Source organism: Bidens hawaiensis, unplaced genomic scaffold, assembly GCF_021521415.1.
Source record: "Bidens hawaiensis isolate Kalapana, Puna unplaced genomic scaffold, B.hawaiensis_p1.1 tig00002477_1, whole genome shotgun sequence".
NCBI classification, from domain to species: domain Eukaryota; kingdom Viridiplantae; phylum Streptophyta; class Magnoliopsida; order Asterales; family Asteraceae; genus Bidens; species Bidens hawaiensis.
In genome coordinates this window covers 468969-481277 of record NW_027491136.1, presented here as the reverse complement: position 1 = coordinate 481277, position 12309 = coordinate 468969, and the positions used below count along the sequence as shown (strand labels likewise).

Genomic DNA, 12309 nt, shown 5'->3' with positions numbered 1-12309 from the left:
ACAAGCATTTTAAATGTAATGTAGTGAGTTCGATTCCCACCAATAACATATTTTTCATTTTATCATTCATGTAGGGGAAATTATAAAATTGGAAAGTTGTACACTTAACAGCCTATGTGAAGAGTCAAATTGAATGACATGTGGAAACATGTATTGCTTTAATAATATAGGTAGATGCTCAAAGGTCGGAACTAGAATCCCACTTCCACTTGATTTAGACGTCTATTCTGATTGTCCGTTTACCTGTCTCTCTATTGTAATTGAATCATTTTATTTTTTAAATTCAAAAAAAAAACTTGAAATAAAAAAAATCCTAGCCCAATATCAGGAACCATAGGCCCAGTTACTTAACAGCCCATGTGGGCATCTACTTCTAAACATAACAAACGCATTCAATTAGAAATTTAGAATATATTCTACAAACTAACAAACACAATGAACATACACTAATATTTACGAGCATAAATGAACGAACGAAGCATATGTTTATGTCTCTGTTCGCTTCAATTAGCGAACAAAAGCCTTGGTCACATCACATGATGGATTGGAACAGAGAAGATGACTTGATCAATAAGTGAAATCACAAAATAAGCAAAAATCTAAAATCAGTTAGCGTAAATGACTTAATTCATGACGAACTATAAACGTAAAAGATGATTCGTGTATTTAGGTGATAGTTAACAAAGAAATGTCTAAAAGTGTAACTTAGCTTAAATATAAAGGACGTAACATAATAATAACATAAACATTGATTCAACCAGTGAAATGAAATAAACAAAACCCTAAACCCCCAAATTGAGAAATTGAATCTGATGGCGTTCAGATCGAAGGAATTGGCGAAGAAGATAATGAAGAAGATAGGCGGCGAGAAGAATATGGGTGCCGGAGTAAAAGAATCGGTGAATAAGTGTTTGCCGGAGAGTAAGGTGGTGATGAGCAGAGCTCACCGTGGGATATACGCCGGCCGCCATATTCAGTTCGGTAATTAAGTCAGTGAGAAAGGTGGAAACAAGTAAGTTACTAAAAACACACACTTTCACTCTTTCACATTATTTGATTGATTTGAATTATCAAATTAGGGTTTTAAATTATATTATTATTGTTATTACTAACTGATCAGGCCACTTTAAGTGGCTTGAATCTCCTTTAAAGATGCTGCTGATGATGATGATGATCATGCTAGGGGTGTTATACAGGTTGAACTTCCGGGTTTCGGGTTTGAGAATTTAGTTTTTAATCTAGAACCAAAACCCAACTCTTCGGCTTTTTATGGATTGGGCGAATCGGCTTGAGTACTTGACCTATAAAACTGAAAAAATAAAGAAATAAATATTTGGCCGAGTACTGAGAAGTGAGAACAGAGATGAATATGGGCGAACAAAAATTGATTGAACATACCTGTAGAATTGATCGGTTAAATTGGTTCTCATCTTATATATGATACAGGTAAGCGATCTCAGTATTAGAAGATAAGCTCTAATATGACTTAATTTCATCTTAGATTTTATGTTAGCCTTAACATATAATGGAAGATTGTTACTGACTTAACCTTTTACTTACTGCAAAAACTATGTGAATCTGGCCTCGATATGTTCTTCAGATAGGATTAAGTTGTTTATAAACAGATAAGCAATCGCTGTATCTTCATCATATTAAGCTTATTAGTTAGTTATTACCTACCAGATGTATTGAGGATTTTCAATATTCCTATTTAATTATTAGTTTTTGATTAATCCACATACAAGATGCTTTGTTCATAATGTTTCACCTTTACGAGTACAGTAGTAATTTGATGTTCTTGGATTATAACCATTTGCTAAAGATGGATTTATTTCATACGCATCATTTTTAAATTCAGCTTCTTTAATGACTTGGCAGTCCACGAATGTTTTCTTTTTTATATTGCTGATCTGTGGATGGAAGTTAAAAAACATTGCTGACATGGCAGTCTATGTCTACAGTTGAGCGAAAGTTTAAAAAATTAATTTATCTGCCACATGACCAATATTTCTTTAAAATGTACAAATGGGCTGCCCAAGTCAGCATGGAGACTAGTTTAACAGTACCGATGACTAAACTATGACCAAAAAAAAAAAACTTAATTTTTATTTGGATCAGGTAAATTTGATATTTCTAGTGTTTGTTTATTAAAGGGTTTATATAATATTATGAGTTATGACATATAAGAATTAATCCTTTTCTTTTTGCATATAATATGAACCATTATACAATTACAAACACTAACTCGTGGCAATGTTGTAATTTAACAGGACCAGAAGGAACTGGAAGCCAAATGTGCAAGAAAAACGTCTTTTCAGTTATATTTTGGACCGACACATTCGTGTAAAAGTAACAACACATGCTCTTCGTTGTATAGACAAAGCAGGCGGGATTGATGAGTACTTATTAAAAAACACCATACAAGAAAATGGACACTGAAATGGGGATTTTATGGAAATCAAAAATTGAGAAAATGTATGAAGAACTTGGAAACATGGAAGTTTTGTTTTTTCCACAAGAGGAAGAAGACAAGCTTGCAAATGAGTGTAAAGAAATGAGAATTGAACAAAGGGTTGCGCGTAGGGATGCAAGACGGCAGGCGTACGGTTGGTCTCCAAAAGTTGAGGATGCAAGTGAAGATGCTGAAGCAAATCGACACGAGGACCTCGTTGTTAATTCATAAAAAAGTTGTTTTTGAGTTGGGGTTTTGTTTAGATTTTATGAAAATCATGAAATGATCTTTAGGTTTATGGTTTTTCTTTGCTTTTTTGAATTTGCTTAAGGAATTTGTGTTGTAATAAGCCATATTTTATAGCTACCTGGCATGGATTACATCTTCACCTTCCCATAGGTTTATGTTATGCATGTTATGGAAGATAAGGTTGTTAAATGTTGTTACTTGTTTGTAAGTTATTATATATTTTCTTCTATTTAAAACTATTTATATGTACATGTCTAGACAAAGATAGCCTTATATTGATTAGCAAAACATAAAAACATAACTTGCCAGTTGACCTGTGTTTGACTTCTTTTCAAAGTGAAAAGGGCAGCAAGAATGTCAAATGTATCTCACTTTATACACTCTGAATCTTAAATGCATCCTTGTTTATGTTTTTCTTATTTTTATTGACTTGTTGTAACAATTATCATTATTAAAATTTAAATTACTATTATAAAATTCTATTATATTAATTTTGTTTATCTTTTAAATATTATAATCATATTGTTCTATGTACTTAAATAAAAATATTTTATCAAATTATTTTTCGCATTAATGTTCTTAGATTATCACTTTTGTTTCGTTTTTTTTTTTTATAAAAAACGTTTATACTTTAAATAAAATGTTTTTTGTCAAGTTATTTGTTTTTTTAATTGTTCCAATAACTTTATGTTGAGTTTACACATGCTAAAGAAGCGTATTTAGCAATACCCAAATTAAAATCGGTGTGAAAAATATAATATGCTTCGTAACGTCGCAACATAGAATAGTGCTGCTATGCATAGAATGTTTAGGATGAATGCCGGTAACTTTACACTCACTTATTTACGACACTCTCTCCTTCACGTCAGCATCACATCAAATTTTTACATCACAACATTATATTGTCAAAATCATAAAAACAAATACTTTTCAATTTTCATCCCACCCAATGACCCATCCCAAAGCCATTTTTAAAATAGTTAACTTAATAAAATAAAATTGTAATTTAAAAACTACAAAACTAATATAAAAGTATATATAAATTTAAAAATTTAAGGCGAAATTAATTTATAAAAATAAAATACAACTAGTCATCTAGAATCATGTGTATTTTGGTAATCTCTAGATACACGAACTTTTGACATTTGTTATATCTTGAACTTCATGTAACGATGCATTTGGGTGAATTAGAAAGTGACAAGCATTCATCGTATAAGCTTAATCGTTGGAACTTGATGAATTTTAAATAGATCAAATGTATAAATAATTTGTGAGAGAGATCTAAAATCCGGGTGATTTTTTATTTTATTTTTATTTTTGAGATGTACTTACTATATAGATTGATTTAAATTAGTTATTTTTTAATTGTTTTCAACCTATACAAGTTGATTTGAGCCAAGTCCAAACTCATCCAGTGACTCTATGGTTAGTTTTTCAATCTCAAGCTCGGCTCGCATATTACTCACAAATTATTTTTATCACAATTTTTGTATTATTAATAACTATGATGTAAATATATGCTCAATATACTATATAAAAACAATATAGATATAGGCATGTTTAAGCTTGTTTTGGCTCACTACAAGCTCAAGCTTGACTTAACTCGAGCGAGCTTTTAACAAGCCAATCTTGAGTAGTAAACGAGTGGCTCAGCTCATTCACACCTCTAGCTTTGACCCATACGCCCTTTAATGATTACCGACCCATCCAACCTGCCCATTTTACAACCACTAACTAGTCCCCATCTTTCAAAAAAACAAGAAAAAACTAACTAGTTAAACCCACAACATGGTTCAAACAAAACTATTGATGTATAGCATTATGGCATCTGGTGTATACACAGGTGATTTCTCTTGTATTAAGAAAAACCACCCAATACGCTAAAATGATGCAACCGTCATTCGGGCAAAACAAACAACCCCTACTAACAGTTCCAACTAGCAACTAACAAACAAAATGCAAGTCTGTTAAATACCAACATATTCTTCAGCTAAAGAGACCTTAAAACCTGTAAACCTACTCGTCACTGTTGTCTTCTGAAGAAGTTTCCTCCTCCGAATCAGGAACAATGGCTGTTTCAAGAGCTGTGTTGCGGTTAGGCCTTTGCACCAACCGCTTTTTGGTTCCGAAATGCTCTCTCTCTTGAACATAGCGGTCATCGTCTTCAGCATTCTTTTTGATGGCATTGCTTGTGTTGTCTTTCCTGTTATCTTCATTTTCAGCCACATTGGTGGCTTCAAGCTCGTTATTTTCGGAGTCTGCGTCAGACTCATCTGACTGACCATCTTCAGTATCTTCTTCGGTCTCTTCTTCTTCAGTCTCTTCTTCTTTCTCAACGTCTTTTTTGGCTCTAGTTTTCTTCATCCTGAAACACATATTGAAGAAATATGTGTATTATTAGATCGCACTTTAATCCCGTTATTTTACAAACAGTTATACACATGTTTTATCTCAAACGGGTCAAACAGATTGAATGTCAGTCAAACACTGTCATGCATATAAAGAATGTATAATTATAGTAAAGATATAAGTTTATTTCACACCAAGGGTAAAATTGTAATTTTGAATCCACCAAAGATAATCAGTTTGCTACAAGCCTACAAGCAATCTCAAACTGCTTATTCAAACACTCAAAAATACTTTACAAGCAGAAGTTAAAATAAACAAGCTTATTTCACACTAAGGGTAAACACGTAATTTTCAATACACCAAGAATGATCAATTTGACATAATTATGAAAACACTGAAAAATGTTTAACTTTTAAAAATCGTTTTTCTTCAAAATATTTAAATTATTATTATTGTAATCATATTAGTTCTGTAATCATAATTAGCGCATTAATTGCCGTGCTAATAAAGCAAAAATTTTGATTTCGAGAACTTAGAACTGACCTGTCACCGTTTCTTTTAACGTTCTTTTTTTCTTTATATTCATCATTTTCCCCCGACTCGTCACCAGAATCTTCAGAAGCAACATTCTCATCAGATTCTTCACCAGAATCTTCAGAACCATCATTCTCATCAGATTCCTCACCAGAATCTTCAGAAGCAACCTTCTCATTAGATTCTTCACCCGAACCTTCTTCAGAACCAGCATTTTCTTCTGAGTCTTCAGCAGTCTCTTCATAAGCATCATTCTCATCAGATTCGGTGGGTTTACCCTCACCATCTTGGGGTGGATCCTCATGCACTGCAGTTGCTTTTTTCACACTCTTTTGTTCATCTTTGGTTGGCATCTTCCTATCAAATAAATATTATATGATAAGACTATGTGAGATTCAAAGATCCAAATATTAGATTTTATTTTAACTAAATTTCAAGTGAGTTTGAGGACCAGTATTAATAAATGCAACTTACTTGCTTTCGCGAATAGCGTTGCTAATCACTTTGTCGTATTCGTCTGTAAAGGTTAATGCAACAGAAAAATCTTACATTAACAAAATATCTATCATCTAAATTTTACTAATAAATAATTAAATTTTCCTGTTTCTAGTAATGAACTTATACAATTTGGATGATTTACATAACTATATTTTTCTTCACGCAGTGATATAACTGTCAATCAAATATAAATGATTTAAGAAAGTCTGTTACATACCAAATGTGTAAGTGATCGGTTTACGATTACGGCAAGAGCGAGTGATTCCTGATCTTGAGAAATTATTTAGAATTCTCTCTTCATTCAATTTTTTTTGCGTTTCTCTTTGTTTTTTCTGTAAATGACATCAGTAACTGACATTAGACACACGATATCTTATTGTATCATGTTTGATAAGAATAACAGTTAAAAGACATAAACCTTAAACATTTTGTTAAGAAGCGGAATGGCTTCCTTTTCAACAACAGCACTAACAGCAACTTTCACTTTTGATTTACTAGATGAATATTCAGCCTGCCATTACCAGAAAAAAAATAAGAAAAAGTTTAAATGCTAAATGGGCGGCTTGTCAAGCAGGCTAGGTACATTGGTCAACAAGTCAAAAAGGAAACTCCTTGTGTGGGTTGAAAGTCGAAGCCGGTTGGTCAGTTGACCCAAAACGCTTTTCTGTCCTGGACTATTAAACAATTAAAATAAGATCACAGGGCAATTAAAAAAAGTCTTATATCCTTTTTGCTGAATCCACACATATGTCCTGAAAAGATAATATGGCATGAAATTCCATCGAGTTTTAAATATAATAAAAAGTATTAATTTTCTAGGGATTTAATCATGCAAAAAGGACTTTTATGTTGAAAGAAAGAGCTTGTGCTTTATCAATATTTTAAAAGTTTAAGGGAATTAATCATGCAAAAGTAAAATGCAAGAACTTACAGAGCTATACAAAAACCCAAATTTTTTAGACAACGCCAAAAATTAGGGTGCCAAACATGTATGTTATTTAATTAACAATCTAGTTTTTAGTAAAATGACACAGAAGGTATTGTGCACTAAAAATATTTAGGCAAATTTTACCTATTAGCCTGTTTCCTTTTATGTGATTTAATTAACAATCGAAACGCCCGCCTCTACAAATGATTTAAATACCAACTTACCACAACTTTTTGGAATTCGTCTAGGTTAGTTGCAAGTGTTTCCCATTGATAACTCATGGTTGGTGGTGTTTCATTTCCTTTTGTAGATTTTACTTCCTTATACAATCTAAAACCAATAGTTTCATTGCCATCCAGCCTGTCATGTGTCAAACACAAACATGAGTTATCAGTTTATCATTTATAATAAACTTTATCGCTTTTATCAGAGCAACGTTAGCTTTAGAACTTACCAATAAGAAGTCCCTTTTCCATCTTGCCCGATGTTCTTTTTACAAAAAGCAGAAATATCCTTCTTTACTTTTACTTCATCGTTAATGTATGCAACCACGTCATGTTGCTGTGAGTAACAGGAAAAATGAATATGATTAACGGAATAAAACTTGCATAAAACTAAATCCACAAATATGACTCTGAAACTAGGTAAAAATATTAGTAACTGTTTTATGAAAGCATCTTAATTCCTTTTTTCACATGAAAAAAGATTTTTGTTATATGCAAGCAGTAACAGTTTTGAGATTTTCATTTATAAGAGATTTATGACAGCCTTATTAACAGATAGATATAACTTATAAACCGTTAATATGGCTAATAAAACAATGTAAACTGTCTCCTGTGTTCTTTTGTTCAATAAATTGTGTGTTTGTTAAATCGACATGCGCAACAAAGTAAGAGCACACTAGAACATAAAAATAGATATAAAAAATAACAAAAAAGATTGGAAATAATACATCAGCTCGAATCTCACAGAGTGCTTTAAGAATAATGAGACGAACTGTAGGATCTAGGTTTTTATATGTTGCCATCTCGGCCCTGCATAACCACAAAGCAATGGAAGAGACCTGTTAGTAAAACTAAACTACTAATTTACTAGATGTTCTTAATGATTTTATAGCTTTCATGAAGAAAATACCCTTTAGCTGCAGTTAGAGGAAAATCCCCCTCAGCAACCTGAAAGTTATAATATTTATATATTATCTTTAATAAATAAGCCAAAAGTATTGAGATTGCAGTAATAAAAAGTATTCAGTGACGTACCCATGGCCACCACATCAAGAGCTTTTTAGATAGTGTCACAACCCAAGCATCAGGGTTATTTTGGTTTCTACTTACAGGTGGAATTCCCTAAATATTCAGAATTGTGAGAAAATAAGTATTCGGCATTAGCAAAAAGGATATGTACAGAAATATTATCAAAGTAACAATCATTGAGTGATAAACAAAGCTTTTACACTACATACATAAACCAAAATAACATAAATTATAAACTTCAATCGTAATGCCGGTGTCCATAACATCACTGGTTGATATTTCTGTACCATGAAGCCATGCACGTGGCCTAGGAAAGTGAGCTCATTTATTAATCCATAAATATTGGAACACTTTAAAACCATGTTCGTTAGTGTGTATATAATAACTGAACAATTTGATCGTAAAGAGAGCTTTAATATATATATATATATATGTATGTATATATATATATGTATCTATATATATATATATATATATCCTATCTTACGTATACGAGGAACAAATCACCAATTAAATGTGATCCATCCCAGATGAAAACTTCTATCTTTCAAATCCCCAAGTGTTAAGTGGTTGATTTACGTGTACCATGTGTCCCCAAGTTTGCAAAAATACCCTCTCTTATGTTATGTAATATACGCTTACATACAGATTCAAATCTAACTTTCTGATTCAAATCTTTTCATATTTTCTGTTCATATCTGCAGCCTAATAGTTATAAAAGATAGAAATCTGATCAAATTTAAATACTTTGGTTATGAACAGATTACATTACGTTATAGTAAATTTTTTATCATTAGTTTCATTGGCTCTACAATTATTTAAAACAGCTCCAAGATCTCATCATCAGCAAGCGTACAAATGGCATGTTCATCATGCTCAGAAAGTAGCATAAAGTTAAGAAAGTAACACTTGCTTCAAACCTACATATTGACTACACTAATCCACCAACAGCAGAGTGAAAAACATCATTAATAAACAAAGAATTTCACATCCCCAACAGATATATGACAAAATGTAATAATCTAGCGAGCAGTAAATAAAAGAGAAAGAACCTTCAAAAGCATAACATGAAGCAAACGAAGACGTTTGTCTGGTATAATCAAGGATTGCTCAATTTCTTCAGCAGAGATCTTCAAGTCATTGCCTATGATAGACTCAAACACCTGTATAAAACATCATACAATGGTTCAAAGAATGTGTATGCGCCGATTACTAACTTTAAACTCATTAAAACAACTAAATCAATGAGAGATCTATTATTTATTCAATGCATCCTTTATGACTAGACATGCCTTCAAAACCCTAGACGACAGCAAGCATTACATACACATGCTGTTACTAGCCCAAACGTTTCTCACCTTCCTAAACATCAAAATTTAGGTCCGATTCAATCCTCCAATCATTAATCGATTTCCCCTAATTTCCTATGCGCTCAGACCACACAAATTTCTAGGTTTTCAGAGTTTTATCAAAATTTAACAACTATCGCTAACATTTCTCCAAAAACATCATAAAATGGTTCACGATTTATGTATATGCCAATTACTTAAACAGTTAAACTTTAAACTCATTAAAACAGCCATAGTCCACAAACATACATATTTAACTAAATCAATAAAATATCTACTATTTATTCTTTACATCCTTTACGGCTAGATGCGTCTTCTTAACCCTAGATGACAGCATAAACATAATTAGATACAAACACCATTACTAAACATCAAAATTTTATTCCGATTCAATCATTGAATCCTTCCGATCGATTTCCCCTAATTCTCTATGCACTCAGACCACACAAATTTCTAGGTTTTCACAGAGCTTCATCAAAATTTACCAAATTAGCAAAATTTCACCATAAACATCATAAATGCCTATCATCATAAAATGCTTCAAAGTTTATATATACTGATATACTCCGATTAGTTTAACTTCAAACTCATTAAAACAACCACATATACACATAATAACTAAATCGATAAAAAATCTATCTCATTCTTTGCATCCTTTACGGTTAGATGTGTCTTCTAAACTCTAGATACACACCTATCACCAAACATTAAAATTTTATTCCGATTCAATCATCGAATCATTCCGATCGATTGCCCCTAATTTCCTACACAATTCACCAACAAAATTCTAGGTTTTCACAAATAGTCAAACAATTTTCACCAAAATTCAAAAACTAACCCTAACATTTCACCAAAAAAACATCATCTAACACAAATCGAATCGAAAATTAGGTCAAAAACCAAACCTAAAATCACAAAACCCTAAACTTCAAAATATACCTTCACAAAATTGAGAACCGAGGCTAACTCCCACCGCGACCGAAGCTCAATCCGAGCAGACTCAATCTCCGGTGACGGAATCGCGCCGTCGCCGTCGTTCATAATTATCGCCGGAGAATAAAACCCTAGAAAACGAGAGAAACCGTATGTGTGTGTGTGTGTTTTTGTGTGTGAAATGAAGGGTTGTGTATTGAGGATTCGACTTAAATAGTCGGGGTTTCCCGCTCAGAAATGCGTTATAAATGTTTTGTTTGTGGCAAGAATGGTCCCTGGAGTATTGGGGTGTTTATATGTTTTCCTTTTATAGGTTTTGAGGCCTTGCACTCTAAAAAAATATTAAAAAATTTATAAAATGCTATACGAACTTTTCAAATATACAGAAAAATCATGACATGTTCTCTCTCCTTCACTCACATCACTCTAAACTACTCCATATATTATAAAAACATCACTCACATAATATGATGGATGGATTGAGAATGCTCTTAGCTTCTTGTCGATACTCTACTATAATGAATTATATATATATATGCTAAGTATAAAATGAAAACCCACCACATGTTTTTAATTAATGTTTAAATCTTGTGGTCCACAATTAAAGTGAATAAAAAATGTAAATATAAATATAACTTTTTCTCTCTCCTGAAAACATATATAAAAATTAGTAAAAAAATGTTAAAAAATAGCAAAACATTTTTTTTATGTTTCGATGTTTTGTATTAAATGTTACAACATATATTACATGTAACAAAAAAAAACGATGTTACATAGGGTTTTCACAACTCAAATAGGTTCTCATTTTAACCTTACCCTATATATATATATATGAGTGTGTGTTCTATTTATAATCAACGGTCTCAGATTGGCGTTGTATAATTTGAAGATAATGATATATGCACGACATTGATAGTAGTAGGTTAGTAGATTCGGTGGTTGTTAGTAGTTCATTAGTTTATGTAATGGTAGTGATGAGTCAGTATTTACTTGTTATGTTTTCTCATGAGCCTATAAATATGCCAAACATGTTAATGTTTCGGGTGTGAAATGAATATGAATCTAGTCTAATATCTCTTGCTTCTGCTTACAATATGTTTCTCGAAATTCTCAATTTGGTTACCAAACCGAGGACAAATTCATGCAATAGGTGAACAAAGCCTTGGGCCACACGAGTCCTGTTTGGTTTGGTCTAGTTTTGTCTAATAGTGATCTTGGGCACTTTGAAACACATTTAACGCGGTGCGTATTCTCTCATATAAAAGGTATTTATTTAAGATAAAAAGGGGGTTTTGAATGAATGTAAACTACCATTCTCTATTATCATAGACTATTGTTTTAGTCTGGGTAGTTTAATCGTGAACCTCCTTTGCTTCTTCGGTTACCAATCAAGAGTTCTTTTGAAAACTGAATAGGAAATTGCAAGTGTATTTGCTTCTACAAAAAAATGGATATAATTTTGATTCGCAACGTAAGTCTACATTATTATCTATACTATATTATAATATATTTGAGGAGGAAGGATCATATACAAATAATTAATTTGGTGAGAAATATAAGAACCAATTAAAATAGAGTAAATAAAAATTAATAATTAAAATAGGAAGGACAATATTGTAAAATCTAATCTTTTTAATTCCTATAATCATGCACAAGATCTATTACAATTTTGGTGGATCTCTTATGCTATCATTTTATCAATTAGGCAGAAGGTCTGTTACAACACACCTACACACACAACTAGCACACAAACAAAAAAAAAAA

At 31.9% G+C, this 12309-nt stretch overlaps 1 protein-coding gene and 1 pseudogene across 2 annotated transcripts; one reads left to right on the top strand and one right to left on the bottom strand.

The window, feature by feature from the left end:
* Window positions 1–804: 804 nt before the first annotated feature.
* On the top strand, window positions 805–2683 carry LOC143619497 (uncharacterized; annotated as a pseudogene). The gene is made up of 2 exons (XR_013151195.1): window positions 805–1012; window positions 2271–2683. The product of XR_013151195.1 is annotated as an uncharacterized LOC143619497 (transcript).
* A 1595-nt stretch (window positions 2684–4278) lies between these two features.
* Window positions 4279–10653, bottom strand: LOC143619565 (DDT domain-containing protein DDR4-like). The gene is made up of 13 exons (XM_077091457.1): window positions 10552–10653; window positions 9316–9426; window positions 8270–8356; window positions 8145–8182; window positions 7963–8044; window positions 7465–7571; window positions 7235–7370; window positions 6501–6593; window positions 6300–6414; window positions 6059–6101; window positions 5590–5941; window positions 4470–5032; window positions 4279–4387 (listed from the first exon to the last, which is right to left on the bottom strand). Exons 1-12 carry the CDS (start codon window positions 10651–10653, stop codon window positions 4718–4720), a joined length of 1581 nt encoding a protein of 526 aa, XP_076947572.1. The 3' UTR covers window positions 4279–4387; window positions 4470–4717.
* Window positions 10654–12309: the final 1656 nt, after the last annotated feature.

Bases quoted from the DNA above. Each gene is read 5' to 3' on its own strand.
- LOC143619565 (XM_077091457.1), bottom strand. From the start codon at position 10,653: ATGAACGACGGCGACGGCGCGATTCCGTCACCGGAGATTGAGTCTGCT. The intron at 8,045-8,144 runs GTATTTTCTTCA...GTGGTTATGCAG, and splicing joins CCTCTAACTGCAGCTAAAGG to GGCCGAGATGGCAACATATA. The intron at 7,371-7,464 runs GTAAGTTCTAAA...GACACATGACAG, and splicing joins GGAAAAGGGACTTCTTATTG to GCTGGATGGCAATGAAACTA.